Genomic DNA, 23,688 nt, shown 5'->3' with positions numbered 1-23,688 from the left:
CCAGGATTGTGGCTGCCTGCAACGAATTTGGCCTAACCATCAGCCTCAAGAAAACGAACATCATGGGACAGGACGTCAGAAAGGCTCCATCCATCAATATCGGCGACCGCGCTGTAGAAGTGGTTCAGGAGTTCACCTACCTAGGTTCAACTATCACCAGTAACCTGTCTCTGGATGCAGAAATCAACAAGCGCATGGGAAAGGCGTCCGCTGCTGTGTCCAGTCTGGCCAAGAGGGTGTGGGAAAATGGCGCACTGACACGGAACACAAAAGTCCGAGTGTTTCAAGCCTGTGTCTTCAGTACCTTGTTCTACGGCAGCGAGGCCTGGACAACCTATGTCAGCCAAGAGCGACGTCTCAATTCATTCCATCTTCGCTGCCTCCGGAGAATCCTTGGTATCAGGTGGCAGGACTGTATCTGCAACGCAGAAGTCCTCGAGGCAGTCAACATCCCCAGCATATACACCCGACTGAGCCAGCGGCGCTTGAGATGGCTTGGCCATGTGAGCTGCATGGAAGTTGGCAGGATCCCCAAGGACGCATTGTACGGCGAGCTCGTCACTGGTATCAAATCCACCGGCCGTCCATGTCTCCGCTTTAAAGACGTCTGCAAACGCGACATGAAGTCCTGTGACATTGACCACAAGTCGTAGGAGTCAGTTGCCAGTGATCGCCAGAGCTGGCGGACAGCCATAAATGCAGGGCTAAAGAGTGACGAGTCGAAGAGACTTGTCAGTTGGCAGGAAAAAAGACAGAAGCACAAGGAGAGAGCCAACTGTGTAACAGCCCTAACAACCAATTTTATCTGCAGCGCCTGTGGAAGAGTCCGTCACTGTAGAATTGGCCTTTCTAGCCACTCCAGGTGCTGCTTCAAAAACCACTGACCACCTCTAGGCGCTTACCCACTGTCTCTTGAGACAAGGAGGCCAAAGAAGAAAAAAAGTAGATTAGACCCTAGGCTCTTACTCATTCCATCTTTAGAAGGATTTGGCTTTGTTTGTGAAGTTGTTCACCAATGTTTTCTAGACTGCATTGGCTGCATCCTGGAGGTTTAAAAAGCTGTGGAAGCGATTCTTGTTTTTAAGAAGAGTGCTATGGATAAACTGCCAAATTATAGACCTATAAATATTATCTCGATTGTGAGGAAATTATTTGTAACTAATGAGGAATCATCTTGAGTAATGGGTTAATTAGAGATAGCTAACCTGATTTCAGGAATTGTAGGTCATGTTTAACTAGTGTACTGGGTTTGAGGAAGTTATAAATCGATTAAGGACAAGATAGTTTATATTGCATATCTGGATTTTGGAAATCAGACCACTGCAAAAAAAAAAAAAAATCTGAACATGTGTGATGGATGGTGATGTTTTAGATTGGTTTAGAAGTGAACTGCTTGGTAGACAGCAAAATAAAAGTTTTAATTTTGTTCCTAAGGTCTGGGTGCCACTAGCAGAGTTGCAAATTATTGTCCATCCCAAGTTGCACTGAGAAGATGGTGGGCAGCCTGCTTAAACTGCTCTGGTTTGCTAGACCCTTTCCAAAAAGCATAGTAAGTTAAGTACATGAGAAAGGACTGGATTTGCCAAACTGGGTAGGGCTGGCAGTTTTTTTTTATCTTTGGAGCATTCCAGTGAACAATCTGGCAGCTTTTGTCTTTAATAGTTTTAGTCCACAATTTCACAACTTCCTATGGCAGGATTTGAACTTGTGGCCTCTGGTTTGCTAATCACGAGACTTCTGTGCCCTCTATGGTTCTTGGGGTATATCTGACTGGCAGCCAGTTGTTAGTGCTGTGCCAAAGGCTTCGTTGTTGGGACTGCTATTGTTTGAAACTGGTATAATGGTTCAGCACATGGAAACATGTTAAGGTGTCTAAATTTGTAAAAAAAAAGCTGGGTACAGTTTGGGTAAGTGCAAGATGAAGACATTGAGTAGAAGAAAGGATACTTGAGTTCTATACTAAATAGAAGCATGTTTACAGTGTTGCAACAAGGGAAAGATCTTGTCATGGAGTTTGGGTGAGTAGGTCACTAAAACAGTCAATAGTGTTAATAAGTAGTTATGAAAGTGAACATAGAATGTATAGTTTTAAGACGTCTCTCTAAAAGTACAACTGGCCATTCATAAGACCACATTTTCTGTGCTTTGTACAATTTTTGTATCTGTGCTTTTAAAAGTGATTTTATGTTATTGGAGGAAGTGCAGTTCCAGACTATTAGATTAATTTCGGAACTAATGGAACAGAACTTGTGAGGAGTGATAAACACCCTGTAACTTCCTCATGAAAAGGTTGATTTGATAGAAATATTTAACTGACAGTGTCGGAACAGGCAGATTCGCGGAGGTCTTATATATAAAAAAAAAAATTCACGTGCAAGAGTTTAAACATTAAATGTGAAAAATAAAGACGGGAGACCCGGGGAAAAAACAATAGAAGGGGATAAACATGCGGCAGATTGCCTACAAACATGGTGGCACAAAAAAACAGAAGATTTGCAAATGCCTAGACAAGTTCCAACTAAGAAATAGGATTCTGGGTTATTAGATTTCAAATACACTAAAGTAATCCTGTGGGAAGCTTAATAAGTAGGCTAGTGGACTGCCTGAAAGTTATATTCAGAAGAGATCGTTACTGCTTTTTGTCAGAACTTGCCATTGACTGCTTTGTTGACCTACATAACAGTGCCTACACTTCAAGAAGTAATCCATTGGCTATAAAGTGCTTTGGGATGTCCTGAGGACATGAAAGACACTGTATAAATGCATGTTCATTCTTAAATTGTTGAGATTCAAATCTGGATTTAGCTACAGTTTTATTTTCTTCCGCATCTTTTCTTGGTGAAAAGGAGTGACTTTACCCTAGCCTGCTTTTCACACTTCATGATTAGTGTCCATGCAATATTGCTGGATGTGAGAAGGTAAAGTTGCATGTAATTTGCCCATCCAACTGTAAAACCTATATGGCCTCAAAATTCAAGAAAGTTTATCTTGTCTTGCTTCTATTTTGTGTTGCTGTGTTTGGCATTGTCTTAAGTGGAGAAATAAATTAATAATGCCATCTTCACTTATGGGCTTTTGGTGTTTGAGCAAATAAGTAACAATATACTTCCTCCAAAGCAACTCATTTCTTACTCCCTTCTCCACCCCAAACAATCAGACCACACTCATACTAGCTCCTGCAGAGGATTGTTCATCCTACACCCAGCTCGCATCCCTGACTGGAAGAGAGGAGAGGTCTGCAGTTTACTTTCTAGTGCTATTGCTTTCTGTTGTACTATTTGGGTAATTCCTATATCTGCAATAACATTAGTTCTGCAAAAGTATTTTTTTTAAGAAGGTGGCATGCATGGGACACGAGTCTCTGAACAAGGGGGCACAGCAAAAATGGTTTGGAAGATTCTGCTTTTAAAGGATTTAAGCAGCTATTTTTGTTTTAGTCCTTTGTTTCATATTCTGCTAATTAGGAGAGAGTGGCAATATAACAATTCCATGAATAATGCAGTACCCAGATTAATATAAGTAGGGTAATTGTTAATCCTATAGGTTGTGTACCAGTGCTTCTATCACTAGATATTCTGAAAAGGGGCAATGTCCTCTTTGGGGAATTGATGTGAAATTGTTGAAAGAGAAAACCTAGTAATTGCAACAATGCTATAAGTGAAGGATTATAGTCAGTCTTAATTGGTCATGAAATTAAAAACATTGCTGCCAGAATTTTACAGACTAACATTTTATTCTTGGCCTCTTGGTCATATCTTGTTCAAAAAGTAAAATCTATACTATCTAGACCTCCTCTTCATTCACTATGGGTGTAAATGATCAAAATATAGTTGGATTGAATTTGTCCAGTAACAGAAATTATTCTTCTTGTTGGGGTGTCTCAGAAAATGCACACTTAATTGGTTGTGTGTGCTTTGGATGGTTTCTGGTAAATTGTGCAGTGTGTGTGGTTTATTTCTATTTTTAAAATAGTTTTGTAAAATACAATGAAACAACACAATGTGTTTGGATATAGGACAAGTAAGGATTGCATTTCCAGCAAGCAGTATGATGTAGTAAATATTTTCTCCTGACCTTGTTTTTGAAGCAAGTATTTTTACTAAGATGTGCTACTGATTATATTTGCATTAGTTATCAGTTGTAAGTTTAAATCCTCAAAGTAATCCAAGGTTTATGGATGTGTTCAATAACCTGAAGGTCTCCATGAGCGTGTACCTAAAATAATCTTGGAACCTTGAATCTTGTCCTAAAAGGCTGAAGATTTTCACCTTGGTTGCTTCTCATGGTCTCAACGTTGCTTTGTTTTGAATGTGATTTCAACTCTCACTACCTCTTCCTTGTCCCTTGTGATCTTGTTTCTCCACAGGAACGAAGTTTTCCTACCTTCTCTTCACCTTTTCTTTCCTTACCCCCCAAGACCCCCTCCCCACACTGTTTCTGCATATTTGTTTAGTTTTTGCAGTTTAAAAAAAATCGCATGAATGAATAAGGAAACATTTACTGTCATGGATATGTCTTGTTTCATGAGGCAAATGATGCAAGGTTATTATAATTCAAAAATATGGTAGAGGAGAGTGAAGAAATCTGTATTGTTCTCGGTTAGTTGATACTTGAAATCATGAATGCAAATGTCTAGATGTTTACGCAATCAGCTGAATAATGTACACAGTATAGGGTTGTTCTCTTTATAGTATTTTTCCATTATTCGGTCCATAAAAGCTAATTCTTCTGTTCTGCTTGTTAATGAGCCACTAGAGTATTTGTATAGCTTCGTGTTCGTTGGCAGTTAGAGGCTGTGCCTTATTATGGTAGACTAAAGATGCAGTGGAAACAGTTGACCAGAATTTTTTTTTACTGATAAATACTTTAAGCATTATAATTACTTTTTAAATTGAGTATCATTTTCTTATCATTTGGAGTGCTATATTTGGTGAAGAAGCACCACATCACTAGTTGCTGTATCTGACCTCTGACTGTGGGTACCTTCTCCAGTTGCTCAGGGCAACATGTCTTGATCATTTTGATCCTGTCTGGTGCTGCGCAGTATCCATCTTCCAGAAGTGTCGCTGCTCAACCCTTGCCAAGTGCTTCAGCACTCTTTTCAGCCCACCTGAATGCTTTGGCCCCACTCCATCCAACTGAAGTCCCTCCTAGGTTTCCTAACTGTGCCTCACTCCCTTAATATGTCATCCAGGCCAAAAATGCCCTTTCCTTAATAGTGGCACTGAGTGGTGCTATGAGAGATGTCCTAGTACTGTAAATTGTTTGCAGTAAATGATATCCTTCACTGTACTAAACCAATGTGTAATTTTTCCTCTTTTCCCCCTCTCCTACTCCCTTGCATGAGGCATTGCCTAATTACACTGATTCTTTTGTATTTGCTGTAATTTTCTTGGTGAATTATGCCATTAATATTTGTATAGCAATTTTTTTCCCCCTCCATGTGTGGGGTACTGCTGTACTGTTGTGGAGTACCAAAATTTGCAGACTTTCCTGTCCCATTATCACAGAATCTCAGAATTGTTACAGCGCAGAAGGTGGCCATTCGGCCTGTAGTGTCTCCACTGGCTCCCCGACTGAGAAGTTCACAGTGCCACTCCCCCATCTTATCAAAACCCTGCATATTCTTCCTTTTCAGACAACGGTCTAATTCCCTTTTGTCTGCCTCAATTGAATCTGCCTCCACCACGCACTCTGACAGTACATTCCAGATCCTAACCACTCGCTGCATGAAAAGGTTGTTCCTCATGTCCCCATTGCTTCTTTTGCCAATTACCTTAAACATGTGCCCTCTCATTCTTGATGCTTTCATTAGTGGGAACAGATTTTCCCTATCTACTATGTTCAGACCCCTCATGATTTTGAATACCTCTATCAAATCTCCTCTCCGCCTTCTCTTCAAAGAAAACAGTCCCAACTTCTCCAATCTACACGAATGAAGTTCCACATCCCTGGAACCATTCTCTTGAACCTTTTCTGCACTCTGTCGAATGCCTTTACATCTTAATTGCGGCACCCAGAACTGGGCGCAATACTCCAGTTGAGGCCGAACTAGTGTCTCATACAAGTTTAACTTAACCTCCTTGCTCTTGTACTCTATACCCTTATTAATAAAACCTAGGATACTGTATGCTTTATTAACCGTGCTCTCAACCTGTCCTGCCACCTTCAATGACTTATGCACATGTACATCCAGGTCCCTCTGCTCCTGCACCCCGTTTAGAATTGTACCCTTTATTTTATATTGTCTCTCCATGTTCTTTCTACCAGAATGAATCACCTCATACGTCTCCACATTGAACTGCATCTGTCACTTGTCTGCCCATTCCATCAAATTGTCTATGTTCTTTTGTAGTTCCACACTATCTTCACAGTTCACAGTACATCCAAGTTTCGTATTATCTGCAAACTTTGAAATTATGCTCTGTACCCCAAGGTCTAGGTCATTAATATATATCAGGAAGAGCACGGGTCCTTGCACTGACCCCTGGGGAACTCCACTAAAAATCTCCTTCCAGTCTGAAAAGCATCCATGAACCATTACTCTCTGCTTCCTATCACTCAGCTAATTTTGTATCCATGTTGCTACTGTCACTTTTATTCCATGAGCTATAACTTTGCTTGTAAGTCTGCTTTGCGATACTGTATCAAATGCCTTTTGGAAGTCCATGTACACAGACACGAAGGGCCTGTTTTGGTGCTGTATAACTCTATGACTGTATGACTACACTACACCAACAGCATTGCCCTCATCAATCCTCTCTGTTACCTCAAAAAAACTCCAGCAAATTAGTTAAACACTATTTTCCTTAAATCCATGCTGGATTTTCTTACTTCACCTGCATTTGTCCAAGTGACTGTTAATTTTGTCCTGAATTATTGTTTCTGGAAGTTCCCCCACCACTGAAGTTAAACTGACAGGTCTGTAGTTGCTAGGCTTATCTTTACATCCTTTTTTGGAACAAGGGTGTAATATTTGCAATTTTCCAGTCCTCTGGCATCACCCCGAGTCTAGGGAAGACTGAAAAATTATGGCCAGTGCCTTTGTAATTTCCACTTTCACTTCCCTCCGTATCCTTGGATGTATCTCATTCGGTCCCGGTGCCTTATCAACTTTAAGTACAGATGGCCTACCCAGTACCTCCTCATCAATTTTAAATCCTTCTGGTGTGTTAATTATCTCCTCTTTCTCCGTGACGTGGGTCGCATCTTTTTTCTTGGTAAAGACAGATGCAAAGTATTCATTTAGTACCTCAGCTATGTCTCTTGCCTCTATCCCCTTTTGGTCCCTAATTGGCCCCACTCCTCCTTTTACCACCCTTTTACTATTTATGTGCCTATAAAAGACTTTGGTATTCTCTTTTATGTTAGCTACCAGTCTCTCTTCATACTCGCTCTTTGCATCTCTTATTTGCTTTCTCACTTCCCCTCTGAACTTGTATTCAGCCTGGTTCTCTGTTGTGTTATCTACCTGACATTTGTCGTCAAACTCATTTCTTCTTTATTTTAATCTCTATCTCTTCTGTCATCCAGGGAGTTCTGGATTTGTTAGTCTTACCTTTCCCTTTTGTGGGAATATACCTTGACTGTGCCCAAAATACCTCCTCTTTAAAGGTAGACCATTGTTTAGGTACTGTTTTTCCTGCCAAGCTTTGATTTCAATTTATTGGGCCCAGATCCATTCTTCCCCATTGAAGTTGGCTTTCCCCAGTTAATTATTCTTACTCTGGATTGTTCTATTTTCTTTTCCATAGCTAACCGAAACCTTATGATAGTGATCACTGGAGGTGTCAACATTAATCATGTGAAAATATTTGCCTACATCACAAATGTGAAACAGCTGCTTTGCTGGTGGCTGCAGGGATAGTAACCATAGACACAGTGATTGGAAATAAAAAATGCTGCATCGTACATATAATTGAAGATTGCTATCATGGAACTGGTTTCAAGGCTATAATCTCTAATCTGCATCAAGTGATGTGATAAGTGGCATTGCCATGTGTCTTGATGCAATTTTCGATATATAGTGGTATGTTATGCAATTTTTAAAATTTGCTCCATTCCGTATAGGGCCAGTATTTACTGTGGTAGAATATCTACATTTTTGTGTATATCACCTTGGCCATTTCATATTTTACTCGTCATATCTCCATTTTGTTGCCTATTTCCAGAAGTCAAGCCTGTCTGACCTGTCTGGATACTACTTTTACCACGGACTGAAAGATATGTACAGTTACCTTTCAGTCCTGCCAACAATAGATGGCGCTGCTTCTTCAAGCTCAGTCTCCCAGGTCCATTCCTCTAGATGATAGGTACATCTTATTGTTTCTTTCTTTCTGTGATCAATGAAAGAAACAAGTTTCTGAAATTTTAATAACATTCCCTGTTAAGATTTCCCCTCCCTATTTGTCTGGCCTTTCTAGAACATGCACCATTCTTGGCTGAGGTGGAGATGTTATTTGTTTTCAGGCATGTGCCATTGTTGCTTTTTAAAAGGGCCAAAAGGAGTTGTGTGCAAGTAGTTTGGGATAATACTTTTGGGTTTTTGCGCTAGCTATTTTCCTTGGGTTTAGCATCACCAGCCACTCCATAATAGACCCACATATCCCCAGGGACCCAGATTGTGACTTTACCTGTTGAGTCGTGTTGCACTTTGTGTCTGCAGTGCAAAAAAAACAAGCTTTTCTCTTTCATTATTGGGAAATGTGAGTTGAAAAACCCTTCCATATTTGGATCTCCACATCCCTCTTCATAAAAGGCAACCCAAGAATTCCCATAGCCTTTGAGTCATTGTGAGCATAGCAGCAGGAATTACACAAGTATCTAGGTAGCTGGACTTAGATTTATATAGCACTCTTAAAGTAATAAAGCGTTTTAAAGTGCTTCACAGGAGCATTATAAAACAAAATACGACGTCAAGCTTCATAAGGAGATATTGGGTCAGGTGACCAAAAGCTCAGTCAAAGAGGTAGGTTTTAAGGAGTGGCTTAAAGGAGGAAAGCGAGGCAGAGAGATGTAGGGAGGGAACTCCAGAGCTTATGGCCTAGGCAACTGAATGGTGGAGCGATTAGAATCAGGGATGCACAATAGGCTAGAGGTAGAGGAGTACAGCTATCTCAGCATTGTGGGGCTGGAGGAGATTACAGAGATAGGAAGGGGCAAAGCCATGGACGGATTTGAAAACGGGTGAGAATTTTAAAATCCTATGTTTGCAGGTCAGCGAGCACAGGGGTGATAGGTGAACAGGACTTGGTGCGAATTAAGACACACGCAGCTGAGTTTTGGATGACCTCCAGTTTAGAGGCAGAATGTGGGCGATCAGCCAGGATTGCGCTGGAATAGTCAAAAGACTAGAGATAAAGAAGGCATGAATGAGAGTTTCAGCAGCAGTTGAGCTGAGACGGGGGCAAAGTTGGATTGTTATGGAAGTGGAAATAAGCCTTGGTGATGGCACAGATATGAGGTCAGAAGCTTATCTCTGGGTCAAATGTGACACCAAGATTGCAGCCAGATTGGCTTAATTTCAGTTTGTTTCCAGGGAGAGGATGGAGTCAGTAACTAGGGAATGGAGTTTGGTGCAGGGATCGGAATTAGTGGCTTTAGTTTTCCCAATGTTTAATTGGAGGAAATTTCTGCTCATCCAGTACTGGAAGTCTGATGAGCAGTCTAATTAGCAAAGGTGGAGGAGGCAAGAGCGGTGGTAATGAGGTAGAGCTGGGTCTTGTTAGCATACGTATGAAAAGTAACGCTGTGCTTTTGGATGATGTTGAGGTGCAGCATGTAGATGAGAAATAGGCTAAGGATAGATCCTTGGGGGACACCAGAGGTAATGGTACAGGAGCAGGAAGAGAAGCTGTTGCAAGTGATTGTCTGGCTAAAGTTAAGCGCAGAACCAGCTAAGAGCAATTCCATACAGCTGGAAGACAGTGGAGAGGTGTTGGAGGAGGATGGTGTGGTCAACCATATCAAAGGCTGAAGACAGGTGGAGAAGGACGAGGAGGGAAAGTTTATTTTTGTCACAGTCACATAGGATGTCATTTATGACTTTGAGAGCTGTTTCGGTACGGTGGCAGGGGCAGAAACCCGATATGCGGGATTCAAACATGAGTTCCAGGAAAGATGAGAACGGATTTGGGAGGCAAAAACATATTCAGGGATTTTGTAGAGGCAAGGGCGGTTTGAGTTGGGATGATAGCTTGCAAGGTGGGGTCAAGGGTTGGCTTTTTTGAGGAGAGGAGTGATGACAGCAGATTTAAAGGAGAGTGGAAAAACACCTGAAGAGAGAGAACAGTATCAGCTCACCTGGGGTCCAGGAGAGGAAGTTGGGTGGTCAGAGGCTTAGCAGGAATAGGATCGAGGGAGCCCTAGTTGGGCCTCGTGGACAAGCTGAGCTTGGAGGCAGCATGAGGGTAAACCATAGAGAAACTAGAGTCCAGGGCGAAGGAAGGGTGGGAGCATTAGAGGAATAAAAGCAAAGTATTGCGGATGCGGGAAATCTGAAATAAAAGCAGTGCTGGAAATACTCAGCAAGTCTGGCAACATCTGTGGAGAGAAAAGCAGAGTTAATGGTACAGGTCTGTGACCTTTCATCAGAACTCATTAGAGGAAGTTTGACTAGGTGTGTTAGTGGAAGAGGGGGACACGGCAAAGGCAGCTGATTGGATCGTCACGATTGTTAGTGTCTAATTTCTGTTGGATGTTAAATACCTAGTATTGACGGAAATCGGGTGATCAGGTGTTGGGTGTTGTTTAGTTAATTGTACTCAGATGTGTATATATAAAGAAGAGCCATCCACCACTGGCTGGAGTGTGTTAGGAGTGGAGTAGTGACCTCTGTGGCAAGCAATAAACAGTTTCCACCAAAGCATCCTAGTCTGTGTCGTCTTCACAAACAGGCTTGGAAGTTTCCCTAACCGTAGCAGAGGATGGTTGCCTGAAAGTGAAGATTGGAAACTAAGATTTATTTTCAGACAGGAGATCAGAATTGGTGTTAATTGTGTTTGAGAAGACTGTAATTGGAGTTTTTTTTTGAAGAAAGGTGACTGAAACCAGGTGTATTGTGTTGGGATATGATTTTCCACTGCTATTTTGTGAAGCCAAACCTTACGGTAAATGGAAAAATGAAGTTGATCTATGGACACGGGTTACCATAGAGAAAGGCCTTGCACTTTTGCTTCCCGCCAGAAGCAAAATCGGGTGCAAAGTGTTCTCTGAGCGAGAGGCTCATCATTTGGACAATGAGGAAGGTTTGGACAATCTTTTAAAATTTATGGATAAAATCTATATGAAAGATGACTTATTGCATGCCTATGAGCCAGTGTTGGACTTTGATACATTTAGGAAAATGGATGGTTCTTCCATAGAAGAATATATCATGGAGTGAACTGACAAATTAAGTTAAGGGATAGGTCAATAGAGATGCAGTGGCAGACAATTAAGGGGGTATTTCAGAATATACAGAATAGATACATTCCAATGAGAGAGAAAAATTCCAAGGGGGGGGGACCTGCCATCCGCGGTTAACTAAAAAAGTTAACGATAGTATCAAACTTGAAGAAAAAGCATATATTTACACAAAGATGGATGGTAGGTCAGAACGTTGGACAGAATATAACAAATAGCAAAGAATGACTAAAAGATTGATAAGGGAGGTAATAGAGTACGAGATAAAGCTAGCTAGAAATATAAAGACATATTAAGAGTTTCTATAGATATTTTTAAAAAGAGTTAACAAAGTGAGCGTTGGTCCTATAGAAAGTGAGTCTGGGGAATTAATAATGGATAATAAGTAGATGAATTGAACAGATATTTTGCATCGGTCTTCACTATTGAGGATAACAAGTAACATGCCAGAATTAGCTGTAAATCAGGAAATTGAAGGGAGAGAGGAACTCAAGAAAATTATAATCACCAGGGAAGTAAGTGGTACTGAACAAATTGTTGGAGCTGCCGATTGACAAGTCCCCGGGTCCTGATGGACTTCATCCTAGGGTCTTAAAAGAATTAGCTAGCAAGATAGTTGATGCATTAGTTTTAATTTTCCAAAATTCCCTAGATTCGGGGAAGGTTCTATTAGATTGGAAAATAGCGAATGTAACTCCTTTTATTCAAAAACGACGGATAGAAAGCGGGAAACTACAGGGCAGTTAGGTTAACATCTGTCATTAGGAAAATGTTAGAAGCTATTATAAAAAGTTATAGCACGGCACTTGGAAAAATCAGGCTGAGTCAACGCAGTTTTGTGAAAGGGGAATCTTGTTTAACCAATTTATTGGAGTTCTTTGAGGGAGTTACATGTGCTGTAAAGGGGAACCGGTGGATTTCTGGTAGATTTCCAGAGGCATTTGAGAAGGTTCCACATCAAAGGTTATTGCAAAAAATAATAGCTCATGGCGTAGGGGGTAACATATTGGCATGGATAGAAGATTGGCTAGTTAACAGTAGGCATAAATGGGTCATTTTCTGGTTGGCAAGATGTAACGCGTGCTATGCCACAGCGATCTGAGCTGGGGCCTCAACCTTTTACAATTTATATAAATGGCTTGGATGAAGGGACCGAAGGTATGGTTGCTAAATTTGCTGATGACAGATATGTAGGAAAGTACCTGGTCACTGTCCTACGCTGAACCAGATTGTTCACAACTTTGGCTGCCTATTTGACCCTGAGCTGAGCTTCCAACCCTATATCCTCTCCATCACTAAGACTGCCTCCTTCCACTTCCGTAATGTGACCTGTCTCCATCCCTGCCTCAGCACATCTGCTAAAACCCTCATCCATGACTTAGTTACCTCTAGGCTCGACTATTCCAATGCTTTCCAGGCCGGCCTCTCAGCTTGCACACTCCATAAAGTTGAGCTGATCTGAAACTCCACTGCTCATATTGTCATGAATGTGCTTCCATTGTTAATATTTTTGAGGACTTGTGTGTAAAAGATTGTGGAGATGCTGGACTTGTTTTTTTTTTAAAAGATCACTAGAAGGTCACTTGGGACTTTGTTTAAAAACCAGCACTAGAAGTCACATGTCTTAAGCTAAGTAAACAATAGGAGCCTTGCTGACTATTGGAGTTGTTGACAGAGAGGTGACATGTCTAGATTTATGGTGATCAGGAGTTGGTTTCATTTTTGAACAGTTTGAATGGGCAGTTCGGGTGTAACCTGTTTTGAGAGAGAGAGAGGCTACCAGCTCATCTTGTTCCACCTCTTTGAGAAACATTGGGAATCCAGTATGAGAACTGGAGAAACTGATGCAGCATTTCTCTTGAGAAGCTTCTGCAAGACTTTCTCTTGATGACATCTGAACGAAAAGCTTCTCAAAAGATCCCAGTGACGACCACGTATGTCTAGTGACACCCGTCAACGTGTACCTGGACGCCAGACCAAAGAACCATCTGGAAAATTCTATATTTTATCCATCTTCAAGAGTTAACCAGCACTTGACCAAAGTATTTTATTTTTGTTAAGTTGATCTCTGCAGAGAAAGCTTCTTTATTCTTCCTTTACCCTGTGTGTTAGGTTATTTAGAAGGGAATATATTTCTACTTTCATATTTCAACCTGAGTGTTTATAAGCTTTGCATCTTTATTGAATGAGTCTTATTTTATTTAATTTTGTTTATTATAGAAACTTGGATGGTTGAGTTTTATTCTGAAACTAAAATTAAAGTATATAATTTGCCATATCGGTAACTGGGTAAAACATTTAAATATATGTTGTGACCTGTAGAGAAGTGGAACTAGAGAAAGACGGTGCACTCCTCCATCCTCGGTCATAGCACATAATTGGGGGCTTGTCTGGGATAACCCATAGTCGATGAAGTGCAATTGTAAGCAAAGTAATAGTTGAAAAGGGGAAAATGAAAACACCAGATTTCTTGTACATTAGAGTAAAGCTTACACGATCATAATGGCTAATTTTGATGCAAGTGTGTGTGTGCAGCAGCCTGGAGTAGGTTATGGTTCTTTTAAAGGCACTGTCTGTTGGCGAGCTGTTAAGTGTGGCGGAGCACTTGAAGGTACACATTAGATCAAAAGCTAGGAGACTGGAAATTCAGGGACTAGTGGCCAGACAGCTGAAGGTTGAAGTGAAAGAGCCAGAGGGATGCGTGGAATTGCAAGAAGACGCGGTAACACTGGCACATCTTCGGTTAGACATGAAGAGGTTAGAGCTGGAATTTCAGGAGAGAAAGGGAGAGAGAAAAAGAAAAGAGAGGGGGAAAATAAAAAAACATTTTGAAAGCTGGAACTAGAATGGAAAAGGAAAAAGGAGAGGCAGGAGAGAAAAACGGAACAAGAAAGGGTAATCAATTAAAAAAAAAAAAAAAGCTGGAACTGAAACAAAAGGGTGGCCTTGACTCCAGGAAAAGTTCTGATGAGGAAGAATCTGACTCCAACCCAGGACCCAGTGGGGAACTGTTTAAATTTGTGCAAGCCCTCCAGAAGTTTGAGGAAATGGACGTAGAGGCATTTTTCATTTCTTTTGAAAAGATAGCTAGACGGATGAGGTGGCCAAAAGAAAACAGGACACTGCTCATGCAACAGGCAGAGCTCATGAAGTTTATGCTATGCTTTTTGAGGAGGCTTCTGCAGATTGAGATGGCAAAAAAACACTATTCTCGCTGCTTTGAGTTGTTTACGGGCAGATATTTCAGAACTTCCGGAAACAGCCTGGGCGGACTTGTATAGAATTTGAGGGGGTAAAGCAAAATTAACTTTGATCATTGGATGCTGGCACTAAAGTTAGATGTCACGTATGAGACCCTTGGGGAGATAGTTCTCCTGAAAGAATTTAAAAATTCACTCCCTCCATTAGTAAGAACCCACATGGAGGACCAGACAGGCAGCTGAGATTGCTGATGATTACAAGCTTGTCCACAAGCCCAAACCCTTTTTAGTCAACCCCACAATCCCAAGAAGGATAGAAGGTGTGACCGTGAAAGGAAGGCAAGTAACCAGAGATGAGAAGGGGCAGCTGGGAATATCCCAGGATGATCTCCTCAGGCCAGAAAGGAAGGTGCTGAGGGTGGAAGTGAAGTCCAAATGTCTAGGTGTTTCCATTGCCACAAGATGGGACACCTTCGTGCAGAATGCTGGAAGTGAGGGGTAAATCATAGGACTTAGTTGGGTACACAAGGCCAATGCAGAGAAAGGGTTCTGACTACAGCTGTAGGGCCAAGTACAAAAAACTGCTGAGACTGCAGGGGACATGAGCAAGATACCTGAGAATTATAGGGAATTCTTGTCAAAAGGGAAAGTAATGCCTTATCCCTCGAGAGGCAGGTAAACCTATAGTACCTGAGAGGTGCGGAAGCCGCCCAAAATGTTTGCTGGGGGAAGACGTGTCTTTTTCACCAGAATAGCATTCGATGCCAATGTTTTAATGAATGTTGTTGGGGGGGGGGGGGGCGGGGGGCGGGGGTGTGGTGTATACTCGTACCTTTGTATTGGGTGCACCTGGAGTGTGACCTAATATCTGGAACAGTAAACATAGGAGTTGTCCATAGTTTGCCTGTAGACAGAATTGACCACCTCCTGGGGAATAATTTGGCTGGAGCGAAGGTAGTAGCTTCTCCAGTAGTCACAGAAAGACCGAGTCAAGTTAAAGAGACCAAACAATTGCAGAAAAAGGTGCCAAGAATTTTTCCTTCATGTGTAGCGCTCCGAGCAATGGCTAAACAAGTCCTATTGTCAGAGGTCAAATTGGCACCACACAGATATTCGGTTATCTGAAGCTTTCTTTGGGGATTTAGACAATCTGAAGGAAATGTTCAGTAAGTCTTCCCTGATCAAGGCTCAGCAAGCCAATCCAGAGTTGGGTAAGGTGGCACAATCGGCTCTAACTGAAGGTGAGGCAAAAAGAGTTCCGGGAGGCTACAATATAAAAATGGGATTCTGATGAAGTGGAGACCTCCACATAGACCTGCGGACGAAGAATGGATGGTTGTTCACCAGATAGTGGTACCACCCAAGTATCGCCATGAAATTCCTATGGCGGGACATGTAGGGATCCAGAAGACCCAATTACGTATAAGTCAACACTTTTGCTGGCCAGGTCTTTCCAAGGATATGGTTCAGTTTTGTAATAAGTGCCAAATGTGGGAAAACTACACATAAAAATAAATGCTGGAATACTCAGCAGGTCTGGCAGCATCTGTGGAGAGAGAAGCAGAGTTAACGTTTCAGATCAGTGACCCTTCTTGAGAACAGCAATTCTGAAGAAGGGTCACTGACCTGAAACGTTAACTCTGCTTCTCTCTCCACAGATGCTGCCAGACCTGCTGAGTATTTCCAGCATTTCTTATTTTTATTTCAGATTTCCAGCATCTGCAGTATTTTGCTTTTATTTTAGTGGGAAAACTACAACCTGCCATAAAACTGGCACCTCTAATTCCCATACCAGGTTTTGGGGAATCATTTAGTAGGGTGTTGGTAGACTGTGAGGGACCTTTACCAAAACAAAAGCGGGACAAAAATATATACTTACTATTGTAGGTATGGCTACTCTGTTCCCAGAGGTCACTCCCTTGACAACAATTTCTGCTAAGGTAGTGGTAGAGAAGATAAACCAGTTCTTCACTTGATATGGATTACCGATTGAGATCCAGCCAGATCAAGGTTCCAAACTTACGTGTAAAATTTTTCAGGAAGTTATGGGTAATCTGGGTGTTAAATGGTTCAAGTCCACAGCATACCAATTACAGACACAAGGGGCTTTAGAACGGTACCATCAGACGCTCAAAACAATAATCAGACGTTATTGTCATGGATAGCCCCATGATTGGGACAAAGAGCTGGAATTTATTTTGTTTGCCACTAGGGAATCACCTAATGAGTTGAAGTTTTTAGTCCTTTTTAATGAGTTTATGCATGTGAGATAAGAGGTTCTCTAAAACTAATCAAAGGTTTTTCGAACAGAAGGACGAATCTTCCATGTTAGATTATGGATCTGTATGCCGGGAGCAGCTAACGAGAGCCTGCAAAATGTCTCAGGAACGCCATAAAGCTTCCCAAACAACCATGAGGAAATGGGCAGACAAGGATGCCAAGAGCCGAAAATTTCAACCAGGGGATGAAGTGTTAGTATTACTGCCTTTACATGTTGAATCGCTGAAAGCATGGTTCAGTGGTCCATTTAGACTAGTCAAAAGGATTGGTAAGGTAAATTATTTAATTGACCCTTGGATCATAGCCATAGAGAGAGACAGCACTGAAACAGGCCCTTCGGCCCACTGAGTCTGTGTCGACCAACCACCCATTTATACTAATCCTACATTAATCCCATATTCCCTACACCATCCCCACCTTCCCTCAATTCTCCTACCACCTACCTACAGTAGGGGCAATTTACAATGGCCAATTTACCTATCGACCTGCAGGTCTTTTGGCTGTGGGAGGAAACCGGAGCACCCGGCGGAAACCCATACGGTCACAGGGAGAACTTGCAAACTCCGTACAGGCAGTACCCAGAACTGAACCCGGGTTGCTGGAGCTGTGAGGCTGTGGTGCTAACCACTGTGCCGCCCAATTGCATTATCGCAGGAAAAAGAATTGGCTCTGTCGCATCTATATATTGAAACAATATCGTCGCCAGAAGGAGAATAAGCAAGCACAGGTATGTCAGGTAGTAAGGACAGTGAAGGATGAAAGGGATAGTGAGGATGAGGCAGAAGGAGGTCTAGACAATTCGCAAAGTAAACTTCCTAACATCCGGTTAGCCAATACTAAATTGTTAGGGAGAGGAGACACTATGCTTTCATATTTAGATGCAGAACAATGAGAAGATCCAACAAGGCTGCTCGCAGCATTTAAAGGAGTCTGTTGGGAGAAACCAGGCTGCGCAACCTGTGCCACACATGATGTGGATGTAGGAGAATCCTCTCCTATAAAACAGCATCCTTATCACTTAAGTCCAGACAGACAGGCCCAGGTGAAAGCAGAAATCCAATACATGTTGCAAAACCATCTAATTGAACCCAGTCAAAGCAGCTGGAGTTCCCCAGTCGTGTTGGGGCCTAAGCCTGATGGTTCAATTAGATTTTGCAGAAAGGTTAATGCAGTAACAAAGGCAGACTCCTAACCAGTTCCTCTCTTGGAAAACTGTATTAACAGAGTTGGCAGTGCCACGTTTCTGAACAAAATAGATTTGTTAAAGGGATACTGACAGGTTTTTTAACACCCCGAGCTTAAGAAATATCAGCCTTTGTCACACCAGATGGTCTTTTCCAGTGCCGTGTGATGCCATTCGGGCTAAAAAGAAATGCCCCAGCAACTTTCCAGAGACTAATGAACCAAATGATAGCCAGTGTTCTTAACTGTGTGGTTTATTTTGATGTGTTGGTATACAGTGACACTTGGAAGGACCACTTTGAACAACTAAAAGCTCTGTTTAGAAAATTACAGTTAGCTGATTTGGGATAAAACTTGCCAAAAGTGAATTTGCAAAAGTGCGTGTAACCTAGCGAAGGCATATAGTAGGGCAAGGACAAGTGTTGCCAAGAACAGCAAAAGTACAAGCATTGGTGGAGTTCAGAACAGGTAGCTTCTCCTTTAAAGGGCTTAAACCCGAACTGCCCATTCAAACAGTTCAAAAAAGAAACCAACTCCCAACCACCATAAATCCAGACATCATAAAAGCAAAATACTGCAGATGCTGGAAATCTGAAATAAAAACAAGAAATGCTGGAACTACTTGGGTCTGGCAGCATCTGAGTAGTTCCAACATTTATTGTTTATAAATCTAGACATGTCACTTCTCTGTAAATAACTCCAGTAGTCAGCAAGGCTCCTGCTGTTTACTTAGCTTAAACCATGTGATTTCCAGTAAGTGTGTGTTTTTAAACAAAGTCCCAAGTGTCCTTCTAGTGACCCTTTTTAAAAAAAAAGTCCAGCATCTTCTCAAATATTCTCCACTATCTTTTACACACAATTCCTCAAAAAATATTAACAATGGAAGCACGTTCATGACACCTCCACCCTTGGAGGTATGAAACACCATTTTTGAATGTGTTTCATTATAAAGTGTGGGAACAAAACAGAATATGAAAAAAATATTAAAACACATTTACACACATTCTCATTCACTCTTTACCAGTAATTAATAAAGTTCTGCCCTGTACTTGCTGACCTACATTGGCGCCTGGTCTGACAATGTCTTTATTTAAAATTATCTTTGTTTACAAATCCCTCCCTTGGTCTCCTTCCCTCCCTATCTCTGCAACCTCCTCCTGCCTGCATCCCTCCAATTCTTGCCTTTTGTGCTTTTCCAATTTCCTTTGCTCCACCATTGGTGGCTGTGCCTTCATCTGTCAAGGCCCAAATCTCTGGAATTCCCTCCATAAACATCTCTGCATCTCTACCCCTTTTTCCCTCTCTCCTCCTTTAAGACACTCCTTAAAATTACTACTTTGATCAAGCATTTGGTCACCTGTTGTAATATCTCCTGTGACATGCTGTCAAAATTTGTTAATTTCTCCTGTGAAGCACCTTGGGCTATTTCACTCCATTAAAGGTAATCGATAAGTGCAGTTGTTAAATCCCATCTGGTATTTCACTAGAAGCTAAATAAAAGGGGTCAGGTGGTTCCCAATGTGTGTACATTGGAAGCCAAGAAAACTTGAGCATTACTTTGAGATGGATTTTACCAACATTTATGTCGTGAAAAATTTTGATATTGTGGTATTTTGCAAGCATGTGCTTGCCAGGTTTTATTGTCATGCCTCAGTCTTACCATGTGGTCTGCAGCACAGCCATGCCGACAAATGTTACAGTCCGTATCACGTTTTTTAATGGTTTATTTTCTTTACGCTCTGAAATTAACTTGTATTCTATTCGAAACACTTTATTCCTAGTGGTTCAGCAAGTTTACCTATCCTGTAAGTGAAGTTATACCAACTGCAACGCTTCCAGATTTGATCCTGGATGCCCCTGAGTTGATTGACCTCAGTGCAGAGGGACGTTTTAATGACTTTTGGGTTGGGGACAGAATAGTCAACTAGGGTTTCTACATCTGTTCAGCAGCCTCTGTTGGAATTGTGCAAGTGTGAATGTTTGAACACAGCTGTGATTTCTTAAGCCCCACATTGTCATTAACCATGTGGTTGAATAAGAATCTCAGTTATTTACTTCAGAATCATATCTGAATAATTCTTACTTAGCTAAGGTACTGAAAGATGGTTGGTAGTTATGGAACCAAAGCCTTGCAAGGGGACGATGCTTGTTAGGAGAGGAAGAAAGATTCTGTTCTGAACGTATTTTAAGAGTTAGAACAAAGTTGCTAATGCTTTTGCTATTGTATAAATGCTACTTTAAGAATTAAAACAAAGTTCCTCGTGCCTCTGTAGTTGTATATTCTGGGCAATTTTCTTGTCTTACCTTCTGTTTCCATGCAAAGTTCTGATGTCATAGCTTACTTGGAGCAGAAACAATTATAATCCATTCGTATTAAATGTAGTTCATAAAGTGTGTCATACCAGGAGCTGCTAATTATCTAAAATGAGCTGATGCTTATATTACCGACTAAAGATTCATGATTGGAACTGTGCCTATTGTACAGCATTTCAACAGGATATACAGAAATAAAGTTAATCAAAAGAGGCAGAGTGTTATTGAAGGTTATTGAGAGCACACTAATTGGTATGTTTCCTTGTTTCGAATCATGTCTCCCTTCCTCTTTTATTGTGCTAGCACTAATTAGTGATCAGTAACCACATTTAATAAAGTTTTAGAATCCTTGATCTCTTCTGTTTTCAAATTTGCATATATGTCTTCAATTCTTGTAGGAAAGATGAGAAGGGGGTGATTTTATTTAAAAGGTAAAATGTATACATAGTTATATAGAATATGCAAGTCCCACCACTTGCACCGTCCACGCTTATCATGGGCATTTGCCTGTTTCTGGCTAGTGGTGCTATCAACATTGAAGTCAATTACAAAGGTGTCACTTATAACACATTAACCACGTGCTCCGGTCAAGTGAGGAGGGGTTGAAAGACTTCCCTCTTTTCCCTCTCCTTGTTAGACCACAACAGGTTTAATTTTTTCTTGCAGTGGATGTACTGGCCAGTTCAGTAGGTGATTGGTTCTTGTTATGATCAAAGCAAATAAGTAATTGGACAGGTTTTCTTGAGTTAACAAAGAAAGAGTTTAACTTTATTGTACCTAAACTGAAATAATATAATAAACAAGGCGCCAGCGTTCACTGTCACATCCACAGTAGAGGTTTACACACACAAATAGGTGACAGAATGGGGAAAGGTAGATTTGTTGAGTTAGTCCATAAAAAAGTATACAGTCTGTGAAGCTTGGTGATTAGGCTGCCTTCTGGCTGAAGTCAGTGGTCCTGAGGCTTTTAGTATGAAGAAGTAGATGACTGGCTCGGTAAGTCTCTTGGAAATAGAGATGCGCATGATTTCCTCCAATGGGGTTTCTGATTGTAGCCAGAGTATGCAAAGGTGGTCTGTCAGTCAACAGCAGGATTTGAAAGCTTTCAAGCTGGAATGGAGAGAGAGAGAGAGAGAGAGACGACCACTTAAGGTCGTGTCAGAGTCCAATTGCTTCTCCTTTGCTGCAGAGAAAACACCAGCTTAACATTACACATGGGGAGGAGCATGTCACATGACAGTCACTCTGATTCAAACATAGCATTTAGCAGTATTTCTTCTTGCTAAAAGAAAGAACAGTTCCCTTCAACTTCCTGGGTCTTCGTTCTTGCTGGGGACTTAGACATTTTGTCTCCCTCCTCCCAAGCATTGCAGTGTAGGACACTGTGTTGCAAACTAGGTGATCATCTTAAGCTGAAAGGATGACTTTGCTGGCAGCTTGTCTTTTTAAAAAAAAAAAATATATAAATTCAGATCTCCAGCCGGTGGACCAAAGAAAATGATCATTCAACAAAACACATTGGTGGAACGCACGTTATCTATTTTGGTCATATGGAGATAGAAGCTTCATAATTTTAGCAAGTTGTCACCAGCTTTTTAAAGTTGTCTCTGACTTAATTAGCTCTATAAAAATGACACGCAGCACTTATTAAATTACTTCGATATGTTATAGCGGCAGATCGAGTCTACAACACAGTGGCGCAGTGGTTAGCACCACAGCCTCACAGCTCCAGGGACCCGGGTTCAATTCTGGGTACTGCCTGTGTGGAGTTTGCAAGTTCTCCCTGTGTCTGCGTGGGTTTCCTCTGGGTGCTCCGGTTTCCTCCCACAAGCCAAAAGACTTGCAGGTTGGTAGGTAAATTGGCCATTATAAATTGCCCCTAGTATAGGTATGTGGTAGGGAAATATAGGGACAGGTGGGGATGTGGTAGGAATATGGGATTAGTGTAGGATTAGTATAAATGGGTGGTTGATGGTCGGCACAGACTCGGTGGGCTGAAGGGCCTGTTTCAGTGCTGTATCTCTAAACTAACGGAAGAATCTCAATGAGCCAGAGACACCTGGAGAATATCTCAATTTTGCTTTTTGTGTGCATCGCACAGCAGTTTTACTGCCCACTTTTTATAGTGGGAAAATTACATTAATATCAAAGTGCCCGCATAAGTGATAGGGACTGCACTACACAATCAATATGAAAAAAGCAGTTGTTAAAGTCCAGGTGTTTGATTTGTAAAATTTATTAATGCCTATAACCCTTGGAAAGTCATTGTCTCCATCAGCCATCTCTTTTTATTGCAAATTACCTTTCTGCTACTTCTGTTCAAATGGGAGTGCTGATTACCTTAATATAAAAGCAAAATACTGCAGATGCTGGAAATCTCTAATAAAAACAAGAAATGCTGGAACCACTCAGCAGGTCTGCCAGCATCTGTGAAAAGAGAAGCAGAGTTAATGCTTCGGGTCAGTGACCCTTCTTCGGAACCTTATTGGGAAAAGTTTGGTTTGGAGGAAGTATTGAGCCTAATGCCACAGAGGTGAATAGCCATAATCCGTTAGTGTTCTTATTTCATCTACATATGTTAGTAACTTACTTATGTTATCTGTCTTGATGGCTGTATGTAGCATATTTCAGCATTACTACTCCATGCTTAGATAAAGCTGGATTTAGTAGCAAGTATTTCTGAATGTGTATTGATGGTGAGGCTTTTTCATTTTAACAGACTTCCTGTGTAACACTTGACATGCATGCAGATCTCCTCAAATAATTCCAAGTTATAAAAGATTCTTTTAAACTCATGCCATCAACATTTCTCCAAAAAGACAGCTGGCTGCTTTTTTTCTTTTCAGAAACATGAACCGTGAAGATAGAAATGTGCTACGAATGAAAGAACGTGAACGAAGAAATCAAGGAATTCAGCAGAATGAAGAGCCTTTCCCTGGAAATTCCCCTCTCTTTGCTGAGCCGTATAAAGTACAGGTACAGTAAATATGGGTGAGCAAAGCTAATAATTATCCTTGAACATGTAACTTATTTAGGACAGGAAGCTTTACATCCTGCCCCATTCCCTAGTGATCCTAAATTGTGACTCTTTTGATGTTGACAAAAGCAAATTTGAAACTGAATTAAATCCTCCTTTGCAGTGGTCTGAAATGCTCAAATACTGAAGGACCTTAGCATGCAAGGGATTTTGATTTACCTGTCACAAAAATAACCCTTGAATTTGTAAAGCATTTGCACCCCTCAGGGTGCTTCATGTGTAATGATTTATTTAGAAATGTAGTGTGTTACAGAAGCAAATATGGCAAAGATT

At 41.2% G+C, this 23,688-nt stretch overlaps 1 protein-coding gene across 9 annotated transcripts in view; it reads left to right on the top strand.

Moving 5' to 3' along the window:
• aff4 (AF4/FMR2 family, member 4) overlaps positions 1 to 23,688 on the top strand; it is a 150,473-nt gene that overhangs the window by 32,455 nt on the left and 94,330 nt on the right. For 6 of the 9 annotated variants that reach the window (XM_068043847.1, XM_068043852.1, XM_068043851.1 and 3 more), the window contains 2 exons: positions 16,914 to 17,074; positions 23,225 to 23,354. In XM_068043847.1, coding sequence (XP_067899948.1) covers positions 16,929 to 17,074; positions 23,225 to 23,354 — 276 coding nt within the window. In that variant the 5' untranslated portion in view covers positions 16,914 to 16,928. Of the gene's footprint in view, positions 1 to 8,296; positions 8,313 to 16,913; positions 17,075 to 23,224; positions 23,370 to 23,688 lie in introns of those variants that run through there. The other 3 variants (XM_068043848.1, XM_068043850.1, XM_068043853.1) reach the window with 3 other exon arrangements.

The sequence above is a fragment of the Heterodontus francisci genome, chromosome 12, assembly GCF_036365525.1.
Source record: "Heterodontus francisci isolate sHetFra1 chromosome 12, sHetFra1.hap1, whole genome shotgun sequence".
NCBI lineage: Eukaryota > Metazoa > Chordata > Chondrichthyes > Heterodontiformes > Heterodontidae > Heterodontus > Heterodontus francisci.
This window is presented reverse-complemented; position numbering and strand designations above follow the sequence as displayed.